The sequence below is a fragment of the Haplochromis burtoni genome, unplaced genomic scaffold (genome assembly GCF_018398535.1).
Source record: "Haplochromis burtoni strain Fernald_Lab_line unplaced genomic scaffold, NCSU_Asbu1 Contig_69, whole genome shotgun sequence".
Lineage (NCBI taxonomy): Eukaryota > Metazoa > Chordata > Actinopteri > Cichliformes > Cichlidae > Haplochromis > Haplochromis burtoni.
The window spans coordinates 1,062,715-1,090,668 of NW_024582430.1; the positions used below are offsets into that span (position 1 = coordinate 1,062,715).

Below are 27,954 nucleotides of genomic sequence, written 5' to 3' on the forward strand. Positions count from 1 at the left end.
TATTCTTGTTACATTGCAGAACTTTCACTGTCATAATTCATATCATGTCTGATTTATTATACGTCACGCGCTGCTACACTGATAATGCTGCTTCACTATGCTTACATTACTCTGCTCAGTCTGTTACTTTGGTAGTTTCGGTTACTTTTGGTCTACTTTTGCTCTGTCAGCACATTGCTGTGCCAATGTGGCACGAAGCACTTTAACATTCCATTTCCACAATGTACACTTTCAGTTTTTTTATTTAAAATTTCAGATTTTTGATTTAGATTTACTTATTGTTTATAATGTTTTGCAGTGTCAGGACGCACTTCACTGTGTGTTGTACTTGTGTGACAAGTGGCAAATAAAGACTCTTGGAATAATCAAGGATTCACGTAAAATGCATGACCACTTTGACCAGGAGCCACTCCTAACAGCTAAAGTGTGCAACAAAGAAGGAACCCAGGAACAACTGTACCAACCGAGAAACAATTTCAATATCAGGAATCAAACAAAATGACACATGCACACATCATATTCTCCCCCTCATATATATATTTTTTATATCCAAGTCCGGCCCTGCTGCTCAGTGATGTCATGCCTTAATTATTATTTATCTTTTTAAATCCTCGGAGACCTTTATTTTGAAGCAGTTTCCGGTTGGGCCGGCCTCCCGCCGTTAGAGCTTCACTGAGCTCGGGGTCATGCTGCAATCTTAGCGGAGTCTGACTGATGAGTGCGGAGCTGTGGTGTCGGCTGCTTCGTTCTTGAGCCCAGCCTCCGTCGGCCGTGTGTTGAGTCGCTTTCCCGGAGTATTTTGTGCGGGGTTGAAGCCGTTCGTCCAGGATGTCTGTGGCCGGGCTGAAGAAGCAGTTCCACAAAGCCAGTCAGGTATGGAGGCGCCCGACAACAGCAGTTCGGATGCGGACCCTGATCTCCGCTTCAACATCAAACCGTGAACGGAATCAGGCTGTAGTTGGTCTGAAAACACGACAAGTCTGAGTTGTTATCGCTTAAAAATCGTGGGTTTCAAAACGTGTTTGCAGGGTGTGGATGGAGCGTTACTTTTCGGCCCAGATAAGTTGTTTTTATCGGAGATAACGTCACACCAAACACTGCTGGGAAAATCTGATGATTTAATCTAATTTCACACACACACACAAATAGATTCATCTTAAGCCACAGTTATGGACTTTTTATCAACTTATGTAATCCGGTGAATAATTCGTCTTCATTGTTGTTGCCATACAAGTTCTTGTGAAACGTCAGACTTTGCTGTTTCCACAGTAAAACCAACAGGAAACACTAACAGAGAAGTACACGTAACTGTTTTTATTATGAATGTTTCGAGAGGCGTCAGGTTTGATTTTATCCCCTGAAAGGAAATCACACATGAAGCCCGTTTTTAAGGCATCTTGGCGATGTTTGTGTGACTGAGGCACCAGCCAGATGTTTCGCACCTGCCACAGCTGCGCCGCGCAGTCATATAAAGGCAGGTGGAGCAGTCTTTATCAGGTGGATTTCACTCCCGGGCTGTACGGTTTGTGTTATCTGGGTGAAGCTCCATTAGACTCAAATACCTTTTAACGTTACATGATAAAAATACCATTGAACCAGTGGAAGGACCTGCTATTCCCACTGCCACCAAAAACACTGTGGTTTGTGGGCGGCTGTGAGTAACATCTAACATTTGGACAACTTGGAAACAGCTCGCAGACTGTCAGTCTCAGTGAACCTTCATCTTCACCTTTAAATAAGAATTCGCTCCAGTTATCAGTAGATCACAGGCTGGTTTCCATCAGCTTCCATCAGTCTCAGTGGGATTCGCTACACGGCACTGAATCTGCACGTTTAATACCATGATATGTACTGGTGATGCTGGGTGAATCGGCTCAGCTTGCATGATTTGCTCTCTCTGTTGCATTTGATACAGCAGAGCATGCGAGAAGTATTGATTTCCATCAGTATTGGTGACTGTGCTTGTGGCGCACCACAGGGCTCCATTGTGGCCCCTTTGTCATGTTAGCAGCTGTTCCTTGTGTTCATATTTAAATCACTTTTATGCTGATGATACTCGGATATATCTGCACTTTAAACCAAGCAGAAGCTCCTTAATAAATTCCTTCAAATGAAATTAAATCAAACCTGATGGTATAAAAGATAGATGTAGCTGCCATTGTCATCTTGGTGTTTTCTGAAGAACTTGAAAAAAGGTGGTGACTGGGCTGTTTTAAGAGTTCTTTAACAACCACCTCCTAAGGGGACAACCCCAACCTGGGGTTAAATAGCTGGGACTCTCCACCTTTGTTTTTAGAACTGAAGAAGCTTCTTGGATGAGGACTGAAAGAAGTCCGTTTTATTCAGTACGACCCCAAATGAGTCACTGAGTACTGAAGTGTTAGCAGAGGTCCGGGGCAGCGCCGCTTTGGCGCTGCAGGTATCACCCCGTGGTGGAGATCTGTCATCAACGCGAGCGTCTTCCTTTTAAGACGTTTATATACGTTTTAAAGCACTTGGTTCTTGTTTTAACCTTGAGAATGTTATCTCTGCTGTTCTCTGATTTGCCTTGTCAGTGTCCATTCACCGTTGTGTGTGTGTTTCTGTGAATGGTGTAAACTGTTTTTAATCACGTCCCCTGAATAGTTTCCAGGTTGTTTTTTGGTTAAACGTGCTTCAGATCTGCTCTCAGGCTCAGTGGGGCAGTAGAATAAACTGATTTGATTTGTCATAGGAAGCGGGACTTGTGTGTTGGTTTTAGTCTATTTTTATTGTGTGTTATGTCTTCACAATGCATCGTGGCAGCAGGAAGACACAGAGTGTAGCCCTGGATTGCATCAGAGGCCTTTGCTGCGGTTATCGAGGCAACTTCAGGTTGAACCCTGTTTGTGAAGGTGGGTCACATCTAACTGGGATAAATTGCCACGGTAACTGATGCTGCAGACCCAACCTGCTCAGAAGCACTTACGTTTGAGATGAGCGCTCGATAGGTATGAAGTCACCACTGACTGACCAATACGATCTCTGGAAAATAGCGTCAGAATTCCTGAAAGTTCCATGTGACCTCAGAGAGTACGGAGCATCAGTAAGATAAAGACTCTGAGTCACAACTTTATTGCTGATTCTATTTTTTACGGCCCTGTAAGCGCTGCTATCTGATCCCACGCCTGTTTGTGTTTGTGGACTCACAGTCGCCACTTTTTCTGCTTTTACTTCCTGCTTCAAACAAACTTCACGCAGCAGTTTGGGAAACCCTGAGGAGACTTATGGACCTGATAACCATCTACGTGTGACCACTTAGCATGATGGATGATGAAGGGGAAGATATCCTGGATCCCGTCAAAGTCGCTTAATAGTGCAGCCTTGCAGATGAACCTAAACTAAAACGTTAGGAGCTTGGTGTTGGGGCTGGGCCATATTATACCGTTCACGGTAATACCGGTATAATGTTAGGCAACGATAGGAAAATGAAATATCGCGATAGAATGGGAGTAAAACGCGCATGCGCAGTGCCTTTGTTTTCATACGCACATGGCCGATTGTTGAGTGAAACAGATGAACCAGAATTGGTTTGTAAAAATGGTGCAACTTCAGTGATGTGGAACTGGTTTGGTGTTTGTCCGTCAGATACACAACAAAGCACATTTTTTTGCAGAACATGCAAGCGGCCGTCGTTATTGTCGTATTTGTCGGACTAAGATGCTCTTAAATCTGGGAGTAATCTGGGTCCTAAACTCCGTATGCTTCAGGTCAAACAACACTGCAGCATCACTGAGAGTTAAAAACTGTCTAAATTCTTTCATCTTTAATAAAACGATCAGCATTGCTGCTTTACCAGGTGTAACTATGAAGTTTAACTTCCAGGCATCCATGAAAACAAAAGTTATTACATTTAACGGAGTTAGAAGTTAGCAGGAAGCTAGCGGAAGTTAGCTCGCTAGTTTCGCTAGTTACCTAAGCATGATATTGCATGTTCTGACTGAGAGATTTCTGAAAAAAATCAAACGTACAGCTCTGCTATCACTTCCAACATAAATGAAGACAGGAAACTAAACAGCAGTGACGTTTGTAGGGTTACTGAAGTTGGGCTAGCTGGTATATAATGATGTGCTACGTGATCGCTAGCGACACAGCTATGTTAGCATAACATAAACAGTGAAGCTGGAGGACGAACACTAACACTTTTCCACTTATAAAAGTTAACGTGAAGGTTCCTGATGGTTAGAGACAAATGCAATCGCATGGCAGGATGCTGTAAACGGACCAAACTTCAGTCAGGAGAACAACTGAGATAATCCATCCACAATACGAGGTTAGTCATTAATATACTGCAACAACATGGGAATAGAGCAGCTGCCAGAGAATTCAACATTAATGAATCAATGGTACAGAAGTGGAGGAAGCAAGAAGAATGAGTTTAATAAAGTTTGATTTATCTGACTGCTTTGTTTCGCTTAATGTGCCTTATAATCCCGTGCACCTTATGGTCCGAAAAATACGTACTGCACACTGCAGTTTAATGTTGCAAAGCACCTCTTTTTAACTTCAGTGGATATTATACATGGTTATGCTCAGGATATGTCGCATCAATTATATCGTCAGTTATATCGTTATCGCAAATTTTCAAATATATATCGTGATAAATATTTTTGGCCATATCGCCCTGCTCTACTTGGTGTGTTAGTCTTCTTTAGAGCCGTCGTTTCCAAAATGAACCTCGTGTTTCATTTAGTAAGACCGTAAACTTATCAGCAGGGCGTGTAATGAGCTCAGAGATCATGTGAGCAGCAGGCTCGTCTTCTCATAGACTGTAATCAGATTTCTTTTATAACCAGAGGAGTCGCCCCCTGCTGGCCATTAGAAAAAATGCCGGTTTGAGGTCATCTTTCCGTCTTTGGTTTCCACCTTCGTGGAGAGCTGTGGTCAGCCTCTGTTTGAGGCCTGGCTTTGTTTCAGTCAGAGTGCTGATTTCTTCTCTTAGTTAAACACTCACACAGTGACAGTGAGGCGTTACAGGCCTGGGCCTGTGTTATTATTATCTTTAGCCACATAACGCGATAATTAGTCAGCTAAAGGCTGCAGCCCTGTGTGACTGTGCGCATGAACAAGAGAAAAATTAATCCCTAATAAAGAGCGATCCAACCTTTTATTCATCAGTGATCGCCTGTGTTCAGTATTGCTTTTTTAAAAATTACTTTATGTTTTTATAAATAGAATAAAATAGCCCTTTATTGTCATTGTACATGTGCAACAAAATTGTGGGTGCTCCACACCAGCTGTGCCGGAATAAAATATAAATAGTAGAATATGTACAAAAGAAGAGAAGGGCCCACGTTAGACAAGACTTGGTCTGAATAGAGTCCGTGTATGAGTGACGGGGGTTACTCAGACCGTGGCTCAGATTGGTGAGGTGGGTGGGCAGTCGTGTGGGGGGGTTTGCGTAGAAGATGAAGTGTTAATCTTAGGTGCTGCAGCCCTTTCACCATCGACTGAGGAGGTGGCGTTGGTTCTGTCTCTGTAAGTCTGCAGATGTGGAGTGTGAATAACAAACAGCTGGCTGATACAGCTCTCACCGTCAGCTCTGGGGTTTGGAGCTGTGAACACACCACACAGAAAACGCACCACATTCTCCAATCGCATTTTTGTCTTTACCAAACTTGAACATGTACCCCTTTACTCCTTGAAGGGGGAGTGGGAGTTCCCCTTGAAGCTCTTCTCTGAACTGAGGCCTTTCCGTCATATTTCGGCTGTTTACAGAACAACACGACTGGGTTTGCATCAGCCGTCAGTGAGGGTGCTCTCTGGCAGTCCAGCCGCCCTCAGAAAAACACAGAAACTGCTCAGCGTCATCAAATGGTCATGAAACCAAGACTTTATTGATATACTGAGGTGTCATGTGGGTACTGGGAAGGTCGTCTTTAAGGGGGAAAGAGTTCAAGAAAATACATAAAGGCAGGGGTGGGCAACTCCAGGCCTCGAGGGCCGGTGTACTGCAGGTTTTAGATCCTGGGTCAGCACACCTGAATCAGATGATTAGTTCATTGCCAGGCCTCTGGAGAACTTCAAGACATGTTGAAGAGGTCATTCAGCCATTAAATCAGCTGTGTTGGATCAAGGACACACTTGAAACCTGCAGACACAGGACCTCGAGGCCTGGAGTCGCCCACCCCTGCATTTAGGTGTCGAGTGATGATGGTGGATTGCTCTCTCAGGGTTGGAGGACAGGCAGTTTATGTATCGTGGGATCTTGTTCAAGAATGGTGTTAAGGTGGAGCGTGTGGTGACTGGCAGGATGGTGCTGGTCCACCTTAACAGGTTTAATTTATCTATAATTCACTGCACCAGTATCCTGCTTCAGATAGTCGAGCTCTACAGGGCTCTAAGCTGCAGCCACACTGGAAGCGGTTCATTCACCGTGCGTCGATTTGAGGCTGATGGATGGTCACTAGTGGAGATTCCTGGCTCTGGTTGCCTAGGTAACCAACTAATGCATTTACTACCAGGTCATGTGTTAATCATCGGGCTGCTCTGAGTGTTTGTCTCCACACATGCTGCTGTGCTTCGTGGACGGACACCTCGCTCCGGGCTCGTCCGCTCCGGGCTCGTCTGCTCCGGGCTCGTCTGCTCCGGGCTCGTCTGCTCCGGGCATCTTTGCTTTGTTCAGTCTGACCATGCTGCCACTCTTCAGACAGAAGAGGCTTCTCCTGCAGCCTTTCCAAACAGACATACTTGTTCAGTCTTTTTCTGCTTGTGCTGTCATGAACTTCACCCTTTAACCGAGGCCCGTCGAGTCTTAGATGGACCTCTTGGGTTTCTCAAAGCGTCTCACGGTCTGAGCTTGGGGTGAATTTGCTGGGACATATTTTCCACACCTGAATGCTCCAGACCTGACTCTGCTGTTCAGGTGACTCCACGGAGGCAGCTTATTCAAATCTGACAGAATAAAACTTTTAGGATTGCAGCTGTGATTAACGAACGCTTCCAGATTGAACGCTGCATACCTCGGCCTCCGCCCTGCAGTGTCTCCTGCCTCATGAAGTAGCTTCAGTTATGTGAGTGGTGAGAGCGCTGATGCTGAGCTCTGTTTAATCACGGTGTCCTCTCACAGCAGGCTGTATGAACGCTGTCGTGTCTGTGAAATTATTCCCACATGCACAAGCTGAAAGTCACCCTGCCACTTCCTGTTTGTGCATCAGTGTGCGGTGCACGACATCATAGATTGTGTTTTATTTTAAACACACGTGAAAGATAAACTCGAGGTCGACTTGGTTTCCACTTTCACTTATTGTCCGTGAGAAAAAGATGCAGACTGGGTGAAACCCGATGAATGCTCAGCGTTCCCTACCTGTGTGTTTTTCCAGGTACCCTTGATCTGTTTGTTTGAGTCCTGCACTGATAACAGTAAAAATCAATGCAAAGCATTTCAGAGCTTCTCTAACGCTGGCGTCACCCGCTGTGGTTTCCTGCTGCTGGAACACGGCGACACAGACTGATAGCGGCGCTCATCAGCGTCGGCCTCTCCTGCACAGAAAAAACAAATCAGACGTGTTTTTACAGCGAGCTGCTCGTCGTGTGTTTCACGAACATTGTTTGCTGTTCACCTGCTTCCTGACACCGGGGTGGAGACCAGATGAACCAGCAGGAGATAACCGGGAAGGGAAACGCTATCACTTCCTGTTTATTTCAGCCACATCTCTCTTTGTTTCCACTATTGTTGGAAAAGCAGCACAATTAATATAGCAGAATATTTTCTCTGCTTGTTTTGGAAAAATCCTCAGTGCTGGGGGGTTTATATTTGCACTCAGGTCCAAACCACTACTGAATTCTATGGAACAGCTGCTGCTGCTGCATAAGCCTTAGATCCAGAGTTCCCTCTGATCTGGGACTGTCCACTGTTAGTCCAGTATAGTTAATGTAAGCCAACTGGAAAGAGGATTGGAAAACGTGGCCTGGTCTGGTTTCTGTGGCAGCTTTTAGGTAGCAGGGTCACAATGTGCAGTAAACATCGTGAAAGCATGGCTCCATCCTGCCTCGTATCAAAGGTTCAGGATGCCGCCGGTGGTGTTTGTGCTACACTTTGAGCTTCATTTAAACTCCACATCCTGCCTGAGTATTGCTGCTGACCGTGTTCGTCCGTTTGTGACCGCCGTGCGTCACGCCACAAAGCTCAGATCGACTCAAACAGGTTCATTGAACGTGATGACGAGTTCACGGCAGTCAAACGTCAGTCAGCAGAGCGCCTTTGGAAGGAGGAAGGACGGGAGGTTCGTGTCACGGATGCAGACGATAAATCTACAGCAGCTGTGTGACGCCATCCTGTCGACACGGAGCAAAATCTGCGTGTTTAATCTGAGCCGTGAAGGAGAAGCTGTACCTTCAGTCTCGTTCCATCAGAACTTCGTGTTTGTGTGTCTAGTTAGATGCTGGATGATGCTGTGATCAGATATTGGTCCAAGATTGGTTCAGAGTGCTGGATCAGGTATCACCAGAACCTGCCCGTCTATCCATCTCACTCCATGACGCTCTGTGTTTACTAAGCTAACATAGCATGGAGCTCAGAGGAAGCTAACAGCACAGAGCCGTCAGTGTGGAGGAGTTTCTGTGTGATGAAGGTTATTTTTGTTTCTCTTCTGCTTCAGTCTGCTGCTCAGAGATGCTCTCACAGCCAGACCGAGAGCAGGAAACCAGGAACTAACGTGACGAGAACAGAAAGACTCCCACACTGAGCTGAAATCAGCCTGTAATTTATCCCAGTTTACTCCTGAATTCAGTAACTGTTTATTCTTGGATTTATTTACTTGTTAGGTTTCATTGAAGAAGTGTTTAAAATGGTCATTGAAGAATAACTGAAGCTGTTGTTTTTACTGATGGACACAGTGTGACACACAGAGACTTCAGGAGGAGAACAAATGAGGCGTAAAACAAAGATCTGAACTTTTTTAATGAGTAACAGCAGGAAACAGCTTCGATGGTCACGTGGACTCTAAGGAAGATTGGAATAAAAACTGAGGAAGAGGAGCTGAAGTGTCAGCTCGGAGAGGATGTCCTGTTCAGGCAGTGGATGTGGATCTTTAAAGGTCCACAGCAGACAGGACAGACTTCACCAGAACGTCTTTTAAAGACAAATAGTGACAATGATGTCATCTACTTGAAACCGCAGGCGTCTTTATTTAATCTGTAACCGTTGGGTGATTTTTCTGGTTGAAGCTCGAGGTAAACAGACCGGTCGTGTCTCAGCGGCTCAATAAAGACGAGCTGTGTGAACTGAGCGCGATGTGGGTTTGCGGTGTGTCGGGATCGCGATCTGCCCCAGTCTGTCACTCAGTCACAGCTGTGGTTTTCCTCATCTGCTGCTCTCTTTGCTGTGCAGTCGCTGAACAGGTGGAGCTCGCCATCCGTGACGTTTTAACACTGTTGTCGTCTCACACGCTGAAACTAAACGAGAGCCATAACACTGCCTGTCTTCATCAGAGCGAGGCTTGTTTGGGGATTTTTAGCCCAACCTCTACTTTCAAGCTGACAGGTCTTTAGTCTGATCCAGCTCACGTACGATTTCATCGTCTCAGGCAGCTTTGGGCTGCAGAGCATCGCCTCCATTTCGCCCAAGCGCTGCGTCTTTACCAGCGTTGTCCAATGAACGATGACCTTTGGGATCAGTGATGTTCATCACCAGTGCTTTGTGAGGACAGTTTGTAGCTTGTGTGTTAAATTCAGGTTATACTGTCTGATCCTGAAAGGCTGAATGACTGGATGCTGTAAAGCCTGCGATACTTTCTCTTCATGCTGGAGGATGGAAATGAACTCTGTCATAGGACTGTTGTGTTTGTGTTTGGGCCACATGGTGTGATCGCACATTAACACCCCGCCCCCCCGACGATCGATTACCTGTGATTGGATGGGAGTCCAGAGGAGACTGTTTCTGTTCTTTAGCACGCTTTAAGAGACAGACCGCGAAGTGATCTCTGTTTTAGGTCATTGCTGACAGGTAAACTGTCCAGGTGTAGCCCACCTCTCCTCCAGCGACAGCAAGGATCGACTCCAGGATCCTGACTGAATGTCGCAACATTACATCCTGGTATATTAAGTATTTTTGTCTTGTAATATTCTAGATTTTATGCAGATGCTTTTCTTGCTTTCATCCATCAGAGAGTTTGTCAAAGGCATTGTTGCTCTTGCAGTTTTGACTTTGACGCGCAGCTTTAGTGCTGAAGTCATTCTCGCTCACAGAGTTTGGAAAGCGAGACACTCGCTGTTTTCTTGAACTTTAGTTATAAATGGCTGAATGTGAGGTGAGTCAAACCTCAGCGGGCACTGAAACGACAGGAAAGCAATGAAATCTAACTGCACAGAAATCGTTGTTTCATGTTCTTTTAAAAATACATTTTGGCATAACTTAAGAAGCATTGATGTCAGCAGAGCGGAGGTGAAACGATCTCAGGTGTGAGCGGGGGTCTTGATTCCGGGTCGGGTGGAGGCCTCGCTGCACGCCCGCAGCATCAACGACCTGGTCTCTCTGCAGCTGCAGTTTGTTCTTACGCTAAGCTGCTGCGTTCGCTCGCCGCCTGCAGCAGGAACAAGATGCCGCTGCTCAGAGATACAGCTGACACCTCGCTGCGCCGAGCCCATCCATCTTTAATGATCGGTGATGGAGGACCGAGCCCCGGTCGCCTGCCGGTCTGGCTCATTAACATTTCAGCAGCTCATCATTATCATCATCACTGCTGCTTCCCTGTGACGTAAATCAGCCGGTTTATGTTGGCAGTGCGAGGCGAGAGTCCTCCAGCCGAGCAGCAGAAGGTTTATGATGCAAAGATTTCCCAAAAGGTGAAACGTTACACTGGCTTCTGTTTGATCCCCCGAGGAAACACCCGGTTCTAGCACAGCACGCCGTTTCCTGCTGAGTGTCGTTTTAACCAGGTTTTATTTTGTTCATCAGGATAGCAAAGGATGCAGGTTTCTGTCAAACAGGGTAACAGTCTCGGTGCTTCAGCTGCGCTCAGAGCAGACGAAGATGTGGAGCCAGAAAAACCTGCAGAAGATTCCAGTCTGTGTGGTGCTTTCATGTCTGTGTCGATAACAGAACATTTTAATATCAGGCGGAGCTGACTTTATTGAAGGAACGCTGGCCTGTTCTAATATCCTGTTTATCTGCAGTGGTGCTTTGATGTTTTAAAGGTGTCAGGTTGTTACTGTTGTTACTGCTGTGTAACAATCGTTTTGTTTGCTTTTCATTTTAGTTTCTTTTGTAATAACCTTTGATCTCGTGATGAAAACGAGTTTGTGTGGCTGAACTGATGCGTTCGCCTGATGGACCTGAAGCCGCGGTTGGCAAATGGTGACATCATCACAGTGGTGCAAACATTTATACTGGTTTCATGTATCGGCTCTTGCGGTCTTCTGCTGAGTGATGGTGCAGATGAGATCGTTGTTCTGCGGTGGTCTCTGCAGGACGCTCGTCCATGCTGGAGAAACTCACTCAGACTCTGTTAGCTGCAGACGTTACCTTCAGTGTAACTGGGGCTTAATTAAACGTTGGTGGCTTAACTGGGAAACTGGCTGGTTCTCACCTGTGACGTGAAGCTTGATCGTGGCCCTGCAGCTTCAGCAGACGGGCTTTTGAGTTTCTCAGAGCCCAGTTAGCACATTTTAATTATTTTGTTGTGAGTTTGTTGAAAGTGGAAAACGGCCTAACCTCGGCCCGATGGTCAGACCACCTCTGTTTAAAACTGTGACTCCTGGAAGTTTGTATTAACGCAGGCAGGCGGAGCTGCCGGCGCTCCACACGAACCAGACGACTGTAAAAACAGCAGCTGATGTTTGTCGCTCTGACAACCTTTGCAGGAGTTATCAGAGAGGTGGCCTGAAATCTCCCGACCAGATTAGCTTCTGACTCACCCGATGGAGACGTTTCCTCAAACACACGGGGGGGTCATTTAAAACGAAATGATTATGTGAAGAAGGTCAAACAGACACACGTGCACCGGCACAGCCCACACTGCAGCACTTTATCACTAGTTCACTTGTTCATCTCCCTGACCTTTGACCCTGAGATGTTTTAAATCGAATATTTTCTCATGACGTCTCTCGGTCGTGTTATCTGACCTTAATGATTCATGGAAGACGCAGAGTGCATTGTCACTGCGCACTTATTAACTCAAGTTAACAAGTGAAGACAGAAAAGCTTCTCTGCAAGTGTCAGATTTGTTTGTGACAAATAAGTGATCGGTGTAATCAGCTGCCTCTGCAGCGAGTCTCGCAGCCCACAGACGGACTCCATCTCCTCCGTACTCTGCATCTGTGACTCCAGCTTCATGATGGAGGTCTCCACCTGCTGCAGGTTCTCGTTAGAAAACCCATCCAGCTGCAGGAGGAGACAGAGGAGGAGGAGGCGGGAATTTTCTGGAGAAGCAGCTGATTAACATCAAGAACCAAAACGAGCAGAGCGACGTGCCTGCAGGGAGGCGGGGACTGTGTCACTGTCGGAGAGATGAGAAATAAAACACGAACAAGTAGAAATTTACATTTTTCTGTAACCATGTGATCCATAAACTAAAATGTTGTTTAATAAGGGTTGAAATTTGAACTCGAGCTCATCAGAAGAGTGTTTACTCGGCTCACAGAGCAGGTGAGCAGCACGCTCTTTTCTGCACTGCTTTAACAGGTATAAGAGTCGCCCCCTGCTGGATATTAGCAATAATGCAGGTTTAAGACACCTGTGCATTGTTTGACTTCACTTGTCAGAACTTGAAGGTACGCCTGACTTATGATGACATCCAGTGATGTTCGAAGGTCATTCAGCTTGGTCTGTGAACACAAAACCCCACAGCCAATCAGAATGAAGCTGGCCTAAAGGGGGAGGAGTTGAAACTGTATCACAAGTTTCTGCTCTGAAGGCCCAGCGTGGTCAGCAGACCTGACAGGAAGTATGTGAGGTGATGTGTCTGACTGAAGGAACCACAATGACATTAGACGTGACCACCAGCAGTCGACGCGTGTCCCTGCTGTGGCCTCTAATGAGGCAGGTTTAACCGGCTGTAACCACGGGGGATTAATCCAGTAGTTTCACGCCGTCCTGTCTGACGTATTTTATTTTCTCGTAAATCCTCTCGCGTCTGTTTTCTAGGAGACGACCTCGTTAACTCGTTTCTGTTTGATTCCCTGAAACTGAGCCGCTGTTTGTAGGTCGGGCTCAGAAACAGAAGTGACGGGAAACGCAGCACAATGACTGCAAGGCTGCTGCTTCCTTCCTGCTGAACGCATGAGGAAAGCTCCACCCACGGCGTGCGCACACACACGCACACCTGACTGTGAACGCTGTGGTTGCATTCACTGCAGCTCACACTCACTCTGTAGAGTAAAGGCTGCTTAAATATAAAATAATGACACTGGTGAGTGTTGATCAGTCAGCTGGGCGCTGTGTTACTCCTGCGTGCAGTCATGATAAAGTTGCTCTTCACACTCAGACCAAAGATTTTCTCACAGCTGTGATGCGTGTGTGTGTGTAAGTTTAGCGTGTCCAGGGTGACTGCAGCGCTGCTTTGATGATAAATCCAGTCGTAGGTCTGCAGAGTGTGTGCGCTCTTTTATGGCGCAGCCAGATTATTGCTCAACACTGACGCTCAAAGTCCTCGAGTGTAAGTTCGGTCTTATGAATTCAGCTTTGACCTCACGGTGGTTTTCATTAAGGTCACAGGAAGCGTTTCCACAAAGCAAAGGAGGTTTTTTATTTTTGACTCTGCTGATTAGCTGAGTATTGGTAAAGGCTCGCTTAGCAGCAGACACAACAGAGAGCCAATCAGAGAGCAGGAACAGGTCAGGTTGACCTAAGACGTGATGAGGTTGACGTGAGCTTTTCCACATTGTTAGTGGGAGGTTGTTGAAAGCCTCCTGAGGCTGCTGATTCGTCTTTTTTCTTCCTTGCGTGCTCTGACTGTGTTGTGTCTCTAACAGGTCGCTTTTTCCTTTGCCTTTAAACGATGTCTGACTGTCGCGCGTGCACTCTGATGGACGCATCGGGCGCAGCCTGGGGTCGTCATCCTGCTTTGTTTCGTTTTGCCTCCTGCACGCAGCGAGGCGGTCACTTTGCTCCGGTCTGCTTCCTCTCTCCTGTTTCCCTGCAGGCCTCTGGTCAGCTCCCTGGTTCTTGATGTCAGTCGGCTGCTTCTTCACAAAGTCTCTGGGTCGCTGTTTCCAAAAGCTGCAGCGGGTGGAGAAGCGGCGCCGGCCTGAGCAGAACAAATGTGCTGAAAGCCCGAGTGATGCGAGCGTCGCCGGAGGGGTGAAGTTTATCAGTGGCGTTGTTCGTGTACACGACGCTCTCCGTGTGGGAAACACCGACCAAGCTTCACGCAGACGTGCAGGAGCGTCTGAGGACCAAGTCACAGCTTTGTTAGCAGGACAAAGCGAGTACTGACCTCCGGCCTGTAATCGCATCAACCTATCAGCTTGTTGATGGTGTGAACAGCAGTGAAGCGTCCCCTCCAGCTCAGCTCTGTGCTCTGGGAGCTCGCTGAAACAATACGTTCCTGCAAACACACACAAAGCACACACAGCTGAATTCCTGTGTGCGTGCGGAGGCCGGTGACTCAGCGTCGCGAGAGATTCCTCTTTGTTTTGACGGGAATCTGCTGCTCGCTCCGGCGGGCGCCGTGGTTTGACCGGTGTCACTCTCTCCCCGTCGTTAATAACACACCTCAGCTCTCAGAGCGTGACGCTGACTCACAAACGCACAACAACCCAGCTGAGCTCGCCTTCCTGTTTCTCCACTCCTCCAGACAAACTTTCCGACACGATCCGTCACGCTGTGAGGCCGAGCGAAACGCCGAGCGGGGACCGGAGCGCGCGTCGGTGCGGACGAGCGTTAAAGCGTTTAATTAACCTCCGGACGCTTTTTGATTAACCTTAAAATCTGAAGTCAGATCTTTTCCAAGAGGTTAAAACAAAAACTAGTTTTTAGTTTCAGGGGAAAAAGAGAGAAAAGTTTTGGACCTGAAGATTAAATTAAGTTTAATGAATACTTAACGACCCAGCGAACTCTACTTCCTTTAAGATGAGTGTGTCTTTGTTCTGTGTAGAGCTGTCACATGAACATTTATTCTGTGCATTTATTGAAGTTGAGGTGGGACAACGGGTAGGACCGCCGTCTCACAGAGGCCGCCGCTGCTCTGAGGCTGCACAGACAACATTCCCTGGACTTCCTGGATGTTGTTGGGTGTGTTTCATTTGGACGTGCTGGAGACGCTCAGAGACGCAAACAAATGCCCCAAAGTTTGGTTTGATTTTCAGACGTCGGGCGTGTTCTTGCCCCAACTTAAGATCTTCTGAAGAGCTTTTAGAGTCATACTTCTTCATTTTTAGGCCTTTCCTTTTGGGAAAGTCAGAAATATTCAATAAAAATTGAAGAGAATGCAACAGGTTAATATACGAGGCCTCGGACGCCCTCGCAGAGGCTGGAAGCTGATGTTTACATGTGCGCTCTGGCTGCAGCGTTATTGCTTGGCGTGTGTGTGTAATATGAGCTGCACAATCAAAGAAATGCTGCAAAGCTGCTGCTGCTTTGATCTGTGAGGAGACGTTAACATCCTGATGAAGATGGCGGCGTGCGGGGAGTCGGCGGGTTTTCACTGCTGAGCCTCGTGTTCAGCGCTCGGGATCATTTCAGCTCTAATGTGTCGGTTCGCGTGGAGTCTGCGTGGATTAAAAGTCTCTGTTTTAGCCACCTGTAACCTGCTGCTAATGCATCTGGCCTGCAGGCGTTGTGCCGTCTCCTCCTCTGACATCCATCAGCTGCCAAAGGCTGCGTTACATTGGAAACAGTTACACATGGTTACATTTACAAACAGTTACATTACATTCAGATGAACTTCCACGTTGTCCTTCATGATAACATGTTGCCTTTAAAACTGCATCTTTTGCACATGTTTTAAAGGAGACTTGTTAGCGTAGCTTAGTATAAGTCACAGTTCAAACTAATCCATCTTTTTGTTACACAGTGTCTTAGTTTAACTCCTGGTGCTCTCGAGGCTGCTGCAGGCCTTTGTCTCACTCTCCTGTCTCTGCCCTCATCATCCTCACCGTGCAGCACATCTTTAAGCTCGGCGTGTGACAGCCCACGGGGTCAAGGTGTCCCACAGAAACCTCCTTGTGATGTCATTTGTCTGCTCGTACACAAACTTTCATTGAGGGTCATTTAACCCCCATCGTCCTCCTGCTCGCCCGTGCTGACTGTGCTGATCCAAGGATAAAAACCTGTAATAAAATGTAGCCTGAGCTTGGATTACTGTAAATACGCTGAGCTCATTATTATTAACTTCAAACGTTCAATGGGAACGTCCAACGCTGCAGCAGGAGATACACGTCAGGAAGTGCGGAAAAGAAACCTGAACGTTAAACTGATCATTCTTTGTTTTTAGGAAAAGTCCCGGTCACGTGGCTAACCACGTCCCGACCCCAGCTCTGTGCTTGTGCTTCTGTGATGATCTAGACGGAGCGTGCAGCGAGCCTGCAGCGAGACGTTCAGCCTTCCTGTTCAGCGCCCCCTCCTCTGTCCTAGAAAGGCTCTGCCCGTCAGATTGGGCTCATTTCTCTGAGTCTGCTAATTTTACCCAGGCTCTGACCCACTTGGTGAATCTTTCCTGCTACTCGGCAGCACTTGTAGTCGAGCCTGAAGCGCACACACACACACACACAAACAAACACACCCCACTCTGCGGAGTGTTTGGACTCGACGGTTGGCCGAGCGATCGTGTTGTGACTGCGTTCGTTAAACTACTGAAGGTGACACTGATGCTGTCGGGCACAGTCGGCTCGTAGCTCGGCGTGCAGCCAATCAGAGCTCTGAGTTTATTATGAAACTGAGCAGTTGCGCTGCAGCTTGACTTCCTGACGTTTCAGTATCAGGTGGATAACATCCCTAAAACCTTTCTGGGCTTTTCTCAGGGGTTTATACACTTTTACCAGCTGTGGTAAAAGTGATCGCACAGCTGGGTGCAGGTGTGCAGCTGGGTGCAGGTGTGCAGCTGGGTGCAGGTGTGCAGCTGGGTGCAGGTGTGCAGCTGGACAGGTGTGCAGCTGGACAGGTGTGCAGCTGGGTGGGCAGCTCACAGGTCTTAGGTTGGTCGGGAGGACGTAGGCTCAGCATTAATGACGCTGTGATGAAAGGCTACTTGTTTTGGGACAAATGTCGGCGGCGGCGTTTCCAGCGCTTCGCCTCGTCCCGTTTATTTAAACGAGATCTTCAGGCTAACTGGCTGATGAGTTACCAGGTAAAGCTCATGTAACGTGATATTAACAAGCAGGCCTGCAGTTATGAAGGTGAATATTAGATCATGCACAGGTGGGTTCTGCCAGAAAACTTTGTTAGCTGCAGCGCTGCTGGGATGTTCATGGAGTGTGGTCCACCAGTACAGGCAGCTATGTCTCTGCACTGGTTTGTACTGGTTTGCCTTCTTTTGACTGGTTCCATTCCATGTTACTGTCCTCAGAGCTTTAAAAATGGTTTCCCTCACTGATCTGTGCCTCGCTGCAGTTCAGCGGCGGCCTACAGGGACCAGAGATAAGACGGGATGTCCTGTATCGATCCTCGTATTGATCTCACTCTTTGTACTTAATCCAGTAAAATCAGCACCACGAGTAACTGACTGACTGGATGACGTTCAGTTACCTGAAGGAGAAGCTGCATCCGATATGACGCCTCGCCACGGCGTCACTCTGCTGTCGTTTACAGCTGTTTGTGTGATTTGTCAGTGGGCTGTAAACGGCGCCGTATGATCGGTTTATCACATGAGCAGCAGGACGCTGAGAGTCCAACAGCTGAGAACATGACACAGCGCTGAGTGGATGGGACACACCTTTATTACCGGGTGTAACGTGGCTCACCTGTGCTTTTTACACCTAAGACGTCTGACCTCATAACAAACATCGTCTGATCCAGAGGACGGCGTATCAGGTGCATCGTCTCAGGTTCTGCACTAACGTACGATCAGGTTTAGTTTCTTCTGCACCTGTAACGGTGCTGATGGTCCAGTCCTGGGCTGTTCATGGATCTCACGACGATTTTTGCTCTTTATTTCCTGATGTAACAGAAAAATCTATCTGTGATAGTGTGGAGCATAGAGCGTGTCCTGTATATGTCCAACAGGTGAGTTACAGGTGAACATGCTCCGCCGTGCAGCTGTTATGAAGGAGAATTATCTACACAGAGCAAACAGTTTGTGTATCCGGCTGTAAACATGTTTATTTCTGCTGTGAAGTTTGAACATGAGTCTGTGGGGCTGACTCACTGCTGCCTCTGCTGGCCGTCAGAGGAACTGCAGATGTTTGGACTTCACGTGTCTGAAGGTTGATGCTCAGTTGAAGCTGTAGCGGTGCTGCGTGGTACGAAGGTTTGTGGTCATCGTACTCGTGTAGAAGCGTCTCTGAGGTGGACGACACGCTCTGTCTGCCTCAGTAATCCTGAATTTCCCCTCGTGGACGTGATTTCCTGCCGCTCGGCGCCCGTCGCGTTGTCTCACGTCTGGTTGAACCTGAAAGTCTCGTGTCGTGTCTCCTGGCGGTTCTCAGGTTAGCAGAGCTGCAGGTTGCTGTGTGATCTCCAGGCTCTGAACTCAGCCTGCAGGTAGTTTTTACTGAGCTGCTGTTACAGGAAGACCTCGTAGTTTCAATTCATGTCGTGAATAAAAGGCTGCAGTCACCACGTAACGTTTTCAATGTTTTGCTGGCGTGTCCGTCCCTCCACAGTACCCCCCACCCTGCATGTTTTTATTGCACATTAGCTTCTGGTTCAGCTCAGCGTGTCTTAAACATGCTGTTTAGTTTTTATAAGCAGAGGATTAAAAAGGCCAAACAGACCTGGGATCAGCGTGCAGAAGCATGAATCAGACTGACCTTAAAGTTTATTGATCCCTAAATAAACACAGATATGGGTCAGATTTCAGCTCAGGCTGCAGTCGGAGGTCTGACTGGCCCACTGCCCCAAATCTGAGAGCTTTACTTTGTGTTCAGAGAATTTTTATCCTCTTTAAACGGCGTCCGCGCTGCTGTTACTGCTGTGTGAGCGCCCGGCAACTCCAACCAAACCGTCAGCCAATCAGAGCCTCTGACAGTAACGAGTAAATGTAATTAAGTTACTCTCAGCGGTCTACTTTACACCTTTTTACTTTAGTGTCATCGCTCAGCACCACCTTCAAAGTGTCGATGCAGTTTACTGTGTGATGTGCACTTTTATTTTGAAAGGCACCGGCCTTCATTATATCACGAATAATGTAAACGTGCTCTGTAAGTGATCAGTGTGTTACTGTTGTCCAGCTAAATGCTCACACTAATAAAGTTCCTTTGAAGTGGCGACAGTGTTACTGCGGCTCGTGAGCCATTGGTCGATGCTCGTGTTTCCTGTGTAAACCCGGCACGTTTACCAGTTTCGTTTCCACAGGCTGCGAGTGAAGTCAGTCTGTCCGTGTGGAGCTCTTTATAGCCCAGAAAACATGGAGTCACATACGGCGCTGTGTGAGCCTGCTTCAAACAAAGATGTCACACGGCGTGGGAACGAAGTTAAACGTGTGTAAAATCTGCATTTCTAATTGAAATGACCGTCACAGGAGGAGGTCCGTGTTTCGGCGTCTCTTCCAACACCACAGTGACAGATTGTGAGGATGATGTCATCCTCGGATAAATCCCAGAGGCGTTAAAGGGCGATTAATGGAGCGACGGCTGGAGCGTGAGCCGGGTTTACTCAGATGTGTTGAAATTTGAATGCAAGCAGGGAAAACTTTATTGAACGCATTCAGAAGCACAAATGTTAACAAATAAAGACGCTTCAGGCCTCCGTGACTCTGTGCTCTCTCTGTGCAGCTCCTCAGTGAAAAGATCAGCGGGGCGGAGGGGACGAAGCTGGAGGAAGACTTCTTAGAGATGGAGCGGGTGAGTCCAGCACACGCCGAGGGTTGCGGGCGGCCTGCTCACCGCTTTCACTCATACGCTCGGGACAGAACTGGGAGGTCTCGTCATCTTCAGCTGACGAAACACTTCACTCGGGCCGTCCGCTTTATTTAACTCGCCGTTAAAACGTTTGTTAGCTTTAGGAATTGTACGATTTCACAACAAACTGAACCGTTTGCTGAATTTCATCTTTCAGATGTCATCCTGACATTTAACTGCAACCTTTTTTCAGAAAATCGAGGTGACCAGCAAGTCGGTGCTTGACCTCCTGTCCAAAACAACAGAGTACCTCCAGCCTAACCCAGGTGCGAAACACCTCCATGTTTGCTGTTCTTTGAGCTTTCTGTGCTACAAACTCAAACCTGCGTTTGATTCTTTGTTTTCCTCGCCAGCGTCTCGAGCCAAACTGAACATGCTGAACACGATGTCCAAGATCCGAGGGCAGGTGAAGACCACCGGCTACCCCCAGACCGAAGGCCTGCTGGGCGACTGCATGCTGCGCTACGGCCAGGAACTGGGAGAGGACTCTTTGTTTGGTACCAGCTCTCAGATGCCTCAGGTCCTCTAACAGCTGCACAGAGGCCGTTACAGGTGGAGCGCCAGCGCAAACCCTGCACTGGCACCGAGGCGTGAGCACGGTCATCTTTGGCCTTTCACTGCAACATTTAACATGGACGCAGCTGCTTAGTACAAGACGCATGCAGAGCGTCAGTGTTACAGTGATGCAGCAGTTTTCAAAGATTGCTCCGTAATAAAATCTGCACAGTGCACCACAAGTTTAAAAGCATCAATGTTGTGAATGCTGCTTTGCCTCCTTCATGACGTCAGGTGTCAGCGTAACGCCGGACCTCGGTGTTGCTGAACGGGCGGTCTGCTGCAGAACGCTGCATGTCAAATATCCTTGGGCAAGATACTAACCCCATGTTTGCCTACTGGTGGTGGTCAGAGGGCCCGGTGGCGCCAGTGTCCGGCAGCCTCGCCTCTGTCAGTGCGCCCCAGGGCAGCTGTGGCTACAATGTAGCTGCCATCACCAGTGTGTGAATGTGTGTGTGACTGAATGTAGTGTAAAGCGCTTTGGGGTCCTATGGACTAGAAAAGCGCTATACAAATGCAGGCCATTTACCATGTCGGACAAAAGCCTGCAGGACTGTGTGCAGGTTACAGCGCACAGTCATACAAGGCAGAAGTGTCGTTTGTAATAATGGCCAGCAGGGGGCGTGGCCTCAGGTTAGAGGAGGAGGTATGATTGCAGCCTGACGTTCATTTTAAAATTCTGGCCGTCAGAGTCGGAAAGCAGCCGAGTCTGAAACCAAGTCACCGGCCAATGAGTGTGCAGCGTCCCTCCTTTGAGCTGGTCACTCGCTGTGAGGTCAGGATGCAAAGAACTACAGATTTCCTCCCTCTTCGTGTCTCTGCGTTTGCGCCCCTCTGTGCTGCTGTTAGTCGGCTGCGTGTGTCAGTGTTGAATGAGGAGTTTGTACCTTGTAGATGATTTTATTGAGATCACTGTGATAACGGCTCATTGGAGGCGGCACCTCTCTCTGTCCTGCAGGATGCGCTCTGGTGGATGTGGGTGAGGCCATGAGGCAGATGGCAGACGTGAAGGACTCTCTGGACATAAACGTCAAACAAAACTTTATTGACCCCCTGCAGAATCTACAGGACAAGGACCTCAAAGAGATCACGGTAAAGACAGACGAGAGACTGCGAGGTTCTCTGACCGCTGGCGCCGTTTGCAGCGCAGCAGAAACACGCGCTGAAATTTCTGCAGCGAATTTGCAAACTGTTTGAAATCTGCCTGTCGGGGCGCTGCACGCACAGATCATCCTACCTCCGCTTTACTGCGCGAGATGCTGTGCAGCGAACCTGCAGCTTCTCCTCTCCGTGTGCCGAGCTAATGCTAGCTGCTAACCCTCTGACCTGCACCTGGACTCTCAGGTGTGTGGGCGGAGTCACATCAGATATTTGGGCCATTCTTCTGATAATTTCACTCTTACACTCGAGTTTTTAGACGACGTTATCCTCAGTACACTCGCCTCTTATACGCTGCTCGTGGCGTTTAGCCTCGTGTGACCTCCACCTGCACACGCCTGATCACTTCGCCTCCACATCAGCTCAGTAAATCTGTTCACGATGGTTTTAAATGAAATGTTTTTGTAAAGAAACACACAGTGTGACATGTGCGTGTCGACGTGTTTCTGCCGCTGGTGTTCACAGCATCACCTGAAGAAGCTGGAGGGCCGCAGATTAGACTTTGACTACAAGAAGAAGCGTCAGGGGAAGATCCCGGACGAGGAGATCCGGCAGGCGGTGGAGAAGTTCGACGAAAGCAAAGAGCTGGCTGAGAGGAGCATGTTCAACTTCCTGGAGAACGACGTAAGAGACGCGGGTAACGGGGAGGGTTTCACACGTGAGACGTTATCGTCTCTAAGTGTTAACGTGCGTGTGTGTGCGCGCGGCCACCAGGTGGAGCAGGTGAACCAGCTGTCAGCACTGATCAAGGCGGCGTTGGAGTACCACCAGCAGTCGTGTGGGATCCTGCAGGAGCTCAGTGGGAAACTGCAGAAGAGGTAAGAGAGCCGCTTCTCCTCCGCTGCGCTCGGGGTTCGTGTCTGCGTGGCGTTCGCGGCATTCTTCGGGAAGTCGTTTGACGCTGTGAACAGCAGGTCTGTCAGCAGCGTTTTTAAAGCGGGAGCTCACTGAGTTTGTCTGTCACCGAAGGTGTTTTTCACACTTCAGGTTCTGTTCTCGATGAAAGCGTCTGGATTTGGCCGCCGCTCGCTGTCGGCGGATTGTGCAGACATCAGAAGTTTTATCCTCCTGAAATGTCAGAGCCTGTTACTCCATGTTTCCATCAGTAAAGGCTAAAAACACTTCTTTGGTCCTCGTTAAACACGCGCTCAGTAAGGTAGAAGTAGCGAGTAAGAGCGCTTATAAACCCTGAAATATGCTGAGATCTGAGGTTTAAAATGTGGGCCCGTTTCCTCTTGGAGCGTCCGGTCTGCCGCCGGAGAGGAAACGTCGGCTTTGATTCGAGTCGCCTCCCTCTCTCTCTCCTCCTCCAGGATATCCTCGGCCAGCAGCCGGCCCAAGAGAGACTTCAAGCCAAAGTCGATCAGGAGCAGCATCGAGGCGCTCGACAGCAACCAGCACAACGGCCTGTCCTACAGCTCCTCGCTCAAGTCCACGGGTACGCCGTCCGTCTGTGCGTCCGTCTGTGTGTCTCAGTCTGTTTCCATCGTTGCGTTGAGTCCCACTGTTCTTCTTCTGCTGTTATAGATACGCAGATCAGCCACACCCTGAACGGGAAAAGTAGGTATTCCTTTATGTAGCCCCCCCCCCCCGAACACACACACACATCATGTTCATCGTGTGGGAATGTTTCCATTTTTACAAACTGACAGTGAACGTCTCACCTGTTTCCGGGTCCTGACCGCCGCTCTGCTGCACACAGATGGGAACTCGAGCTGTGACGTTCACAGGAAGTTTATCTCTCCATTTATGTTTAATTTAAAAAACTGAGCTCAGCTGCACGTTGTCACCTTAAACTCTGACACAGAGACGAGCTCCAAACGACTAACAGATGAAGCGAGGAGTAGACGTGAAGCTTTCCCTGCAGCTGTTGTTGAAACGCTGCTGCCCTCTGCTGGTGGCAGTCTGACACCACAGCGGTGCTCTGATCCTCTCATTGTTTTTGTTGTTTTGTGCTCATCGCCATCTCCATCTGTCTCCACGTCATCCAGCTGATAACATACCACCTGTGCAGCTGTCATGGCCCGACACCCCCGCTACCAACGGCAACGCTCACCGTGAGTAACGCACACCGACGCCGTCGCACATCTGCCCGCATCTGTGAGCGGCAGCCCCGGGATTTTGTTTTTGATATCCAGCAAAACGACAGTAAATTTTCAGCTGATCAAACATGAGATGTGGGTGAATTTTGTTATTTTTCTCCTCGTGATCTTCGTCTGTCGGTGTTGTCACGGAGCAAACGTCACCCACTGGATGTCTTCTTACCGTCTTTGTCTGGATGAGTAACCTGCTCTTTAACCCTGTTTCAGACAAAGCTGGGATTTAACATTTTAAAATATGAAACTGTTTGCAAATAATGAATTTTAAATCTTATTTTAAAGACAAAATTCGAGAAATGGCAGATCAGAGGCTGAAACTGAGAGATTTGATTGTTTCTGTTCATCCATTTAGGAAAAAATAATGGATCCTGTGCAACAGAGACGAGCCCCAGAATCCGCTCTCGACCCATGCTGGGGGGGTCTGTGTGCTGCTGGGGGGGTCTGTGAACAAGACCCCTCCAGCAGAGGACACACATGAGTCCACAAACCCAGCAACCTGGCTCAGACCAGGTGTACAGGGCCTGGAGCCGGGCTGAGGGAGGGGCTGCCGGGTACTAGGAAGGAAGGAATTAGGAAGAGTGAATAAAGGAGGGAATGAAATAGGAAGAATAGAGGAAGGAGGGAAGGAATCAGGAAGAAGGAAAGAGACTCGCGGTAAATCAGAGCGTTGTGCTTTCATTTCGCCGCTGCGTCACGAGCCCCGTCCGTCCATCAGAGGTTTTTAAATAAAGTTTTTGGTTTGTCTGCAGAGCCGGAGGTTTTGGATCAGCCCTGCTGTCGCTCCCTCTACGACTTTGAGCCGGAGAACGAGGGCGAGCTGGGCTTCAAAGAAGGCGACATCATCATCCTCACCAACCAGATCGACGAGAACTGGTACGAGGGCATGATCAACGGCGAGTCCGGCTTCTTCCCCATCAACTACGTGGAGGTCATCGTCCCCCTGCCTCAGTGAAGAGCGCCACCGCCGGGCCTCCGCAGACTCTCCTCGGCGCGACTCGGGCGTGAGCGTGCGGCGGATTCTGTTTCGGACCACAGACGCGGCTGTTTCGTCCCGGCCGACTTCAGATTAAACGTCTCCTTTACTTTTGTCGTCTGTTGATATTTAAGAACCTGAACGGAAACCCGAGCCTTTAACGGGGCCTCAACCTGTCGCTCCGCCCACCGTCCAGCACCGCCGCCTCTGCCGGGTATCCCGACGCCGCCGTCCGACCACTACGAACATTTCCTCACTTTATGGTCACGCTAGTTCTGCTAAAAGTCACCTTTCAATGTTTCCTGGTTGTGTCAAAAATGATGTGTTGCAAATCAGAATCAGACAGGAAGTGAGCGCTCCACATTCCCACAATCCAAGGATGGAGGTGCTTTTATTTTGAAATGGAGCTCGGCCAGGTTCTGGTTTTAATGTGAGAGAGGTGAGCGGGTGGAGTTTGGTCTGTGTGACTTTGTTTGAGGCCCAAATCTCATCCACTTCATCCTGACTTCACTTTGTTTCTTTGCTTTTGTAGCTTCGGCGTCGTTTCTGTCCTTGGTTACAGCTTTACGCTGAGACTGGGACGTGGACAGCAGGAGACGTTTTAATGGTTTCAGAAACACGAGCAGTCAGGCGATCAGTCGTGTTTCCCTTTTGGAGCCACGGCACATAGAAAAATCACACGGCACCAAAACCATAGTGACCATTTATCCCCGCTGGTGTGACTCCTCCTGCCGCCTGCTCGCCTCACTCTGCGTTCTGTGATGGGGTTTGGTGGCGGTCACGTGACGGTCACGTGCCACGCTCTCAGATCTCAGCGGTTAGCACAGGCGTGACCCTAACGGACAGAAACGGTGACCCAAGCTCCAAAAACCCAAACTTCACCTTCTGTAAGTCGGAGTATTTCAAATGTGAAGCTGAATGTTTGGCCTGTGTTGGTTTTCTCCACTGGATTTGATCTTTCTGTTATTCTGCTGCCCTCTCGGCTCCGACGGCCGGTCTGTGTTTAAACCCGTCTTCACGTTTGCCCGCCGGACGTGTGCACGGCGTCGCTCTGAATGTGTGTCTCTGTGTTTACATGCTCTGACGGTTCGTTCTCAGGATCGGGGACGCCGCCTCGTCCGACAGCCTGAAGCTGATGTTTGAGCTGTCGTCTGCACTGAAGCTTTTTAGCCTCTGCCTTCCACGTCGCACCTTCCTCCTCCTCTTCAGCACTTTGAGTTTTTCACACAATCACAGGCAGATAACCACAGATCTTTGTCCTGTTCTGTGAGACTGAAGCAAGTGTCTGTTTCTCATCTTCAACCTGAAGACGTCTGTGAAACTTGTCCAGCTCCTGGTTTTAGTGGATGAGTCTGAGGCTTTTAACCAGCTGCCGTCTGTTTAGTCACCAAATAAGAAGGAAACCAACAAATGCCGTCCTCTCTTTGGCTTTTTATTTAGTTTCACACTTATTTGATCATATTTTTGTAAGAAAGCTCCTGTTTTTTATTTCCCATCACTGTAGATCAGCCCCGGCTCCGTGTGCACCGCTCTAAAGGACGCGTGTGATGATGATGATGGTGTCTGTGAGACAGCTTGTGATTGACTAGCAGCCTGTCAGAGACCCAGAGTTGGACACGTGACTTAGCCCGAGAACAGCAACGTTTCAAAACTTCGCATCATTAAAGTCCAACGACACGTGATTGACGTACTGAGAGAGAAACAAAAAAGACTTTTTTTAAACGACCGCTCGGTGACGTTTATGGAAACATCGCGTTGGTGCTTCAGGGTCAGAAGTGTTCGTCAGCAGCGTGCGAGCTGTGCAGACGTCACATGACTCTGTTAATTGCGGCCTTATTTGTCGAGACGAGTCAGAGCATCAGGACATGAACTGAAGCTTACCTGTGAGTAGGCTGGAGTTATAATTAAAGTTTACCTTCAGGTCGGACGATTACGCGTGATTTATTACGTCTCGGTTTACGGCGCCAGACGCTCTGATCAGAGGCCAACAGTCACAGCAGAGCAGGTTTATTTCCACATCGAGTGATCTGGCTGTGGTCTGATCGCGTCGCTTCTGTTAGTTCATCTTTTTCAGTCTGTTTCTGCCTGAGGTCAAATCAGCAGGTGACTGAACGTGAGGAAACTGTATGAGCTGTGATTTTAGGCTTTTAATTTGAAAGTTAAACAGGAACTGAGCCCAGTAAAACTGTGCTTACTCTTTACTCCAGCGGAGAGGAGGGTTTGACCACCTCAGAGTTCTTCCACCTGTTTTTGGTGTTATTGTAGTTTTTTACTGTGGTCCAATCGCAGACGCTCGGCTGCGTCTTTGATCCAAACCTGATTCGTCTCCGTCGTGTTTGGATCCGCTCGACCAGCTGTGCTGGACTCTTACTGTTAGCTTCATTAGATGTATGAGGATTTTTTTATTTACAGTTAATTATGAGTTTGGGGGAGCGGGGAGCTCTTACCTACACAGAGGACGTCCTCCACAAACAAGAGAGGAGTTGTGAAATGAGCGGACCCCCCCAGCTTTATTTTTCACCACAAGCACTCTTTCCAGCTTCTTGTCGCCCGGACCTCTCTACACGGCTTCCTCCACTACACACTTCTCCCCACGCCTCCATCACTGTAAAGGGGGGAGGGTCATTAGCACCATCATATTTCACCTGTCCCCTCTCACGTCCTGGCACCGCCCCTCCACTGCAGCAGGCCAGAGACCACACCCCTGCCACAGAGACCACACCCCTGCCACGGGAGGTTTTTTTAAATGCATTTATCATAAAAACACCCAGATGTTTGGTTTTGTTTACAGGCTGCAGACCCACGATGGGCCTTCCTCACACTCCCACAGTGAGAATAACTGACTCTTTGATACACTAAAACTCCGCTCTCTCCACCCCGCGCCTCCGTTTGCCTTTGCAGTCTCAGTGTTCAGTCTGCAAACCTCTTCCCTGCACAGGAAACGTCACAGTTCTGTGTTTTAGTTTTTCAGTAGCATAATTTATGTAAAAGGTGTTTTATAGATGTTGTAAAAGAATATATTCCAAAAATATATTGCGTAAATAAATGAGGAGTAAATATCGAGGCAGCGTTCACGTGTGTTTTCTTTCTTTGTTCAGTCTGTTCTGTCTACACACAAAATTATGTCAACATCAGGTTCAAACTTTACATCCAGATATGACTCAATCAGAATATTTGTAAGAAACAATCCTCATTTTTCTTGGTATTCAGAGTCGC

General features: G+C 48.3%; 1 protein-coding gene across 4 annotated transcripts; it reads left to right on the top strand.

The window, feature by feature from the left end:
• Positions 1 to 633: 633 nt before the first annotated feature.
• On the top strand, positions 634 to 27,799 carry sh3gl3a (SH3-domain GRB2-like 3a). Of its 4 annotated transcripts, XM_042221550.1 has the most exons (11): positions 634 to 873; positions 19,828 to 19,896; positions 20,147 to 20,219; positions 20,307 to 20,450; positions 21,467 to 21,600; positions 22,132 to 22,290; positions 22,381 to 22,484; positions 22,980 to 23,104; positions 23,194 to 23,226; positions 23,658 to 23,723; positions 24,515 to 27,799. In XM_042221550.1, exons 1-11 carry the CDS (start codon positions 829 to 831, stop codon positions 24,715 to 24,717), a joined length of 1,155 nt encoding a protein of 384 aa, XP_042077484.1. In that variant the 5' UTR covers positions 634 to 828; the 3' UTR covers positions 24,718 to 27,799. The 4 variants fall into 4 exon arrangements, with proteins under 4 accessions (XP_042077484.1, XP_042077486.1, XP_042077485.1 ...); XM_042221552.1 differs by lacking the exon at positions 23,658 to 23,723; XM_042221551.1 differs by lacking the exon at positions 23,194 to 23,226.
• Positions 27,800 to 27,954: the final 155 nt, after the last annotated feature.

Excerpts from the sequence above, each read along its gene's own strand:
- sh3gl3a (XM_042221550.1), top strand. The coding sequence starts at position 829 with ATGTCTGTGGCCGGGCTGAAGAAGCAGTTCCACAAAGCCAGTCAG. Across the intron at positions 19,897-20,146 it reads ACTTCTTAGAGATGGAGCGG|AAAATCGAGGTGACCAGCAA; the intron begins GTGAGTCCAGCA and ends ACCTTTTTTCAG. Across the intron at positions 21,601-22,131 it reads AGGACCTCAAAGAGATCACG|CATCACCTGAAGAAGCTGGA; the intron begins GTAAAGACAGAC and ends TGGTGTTCACAG.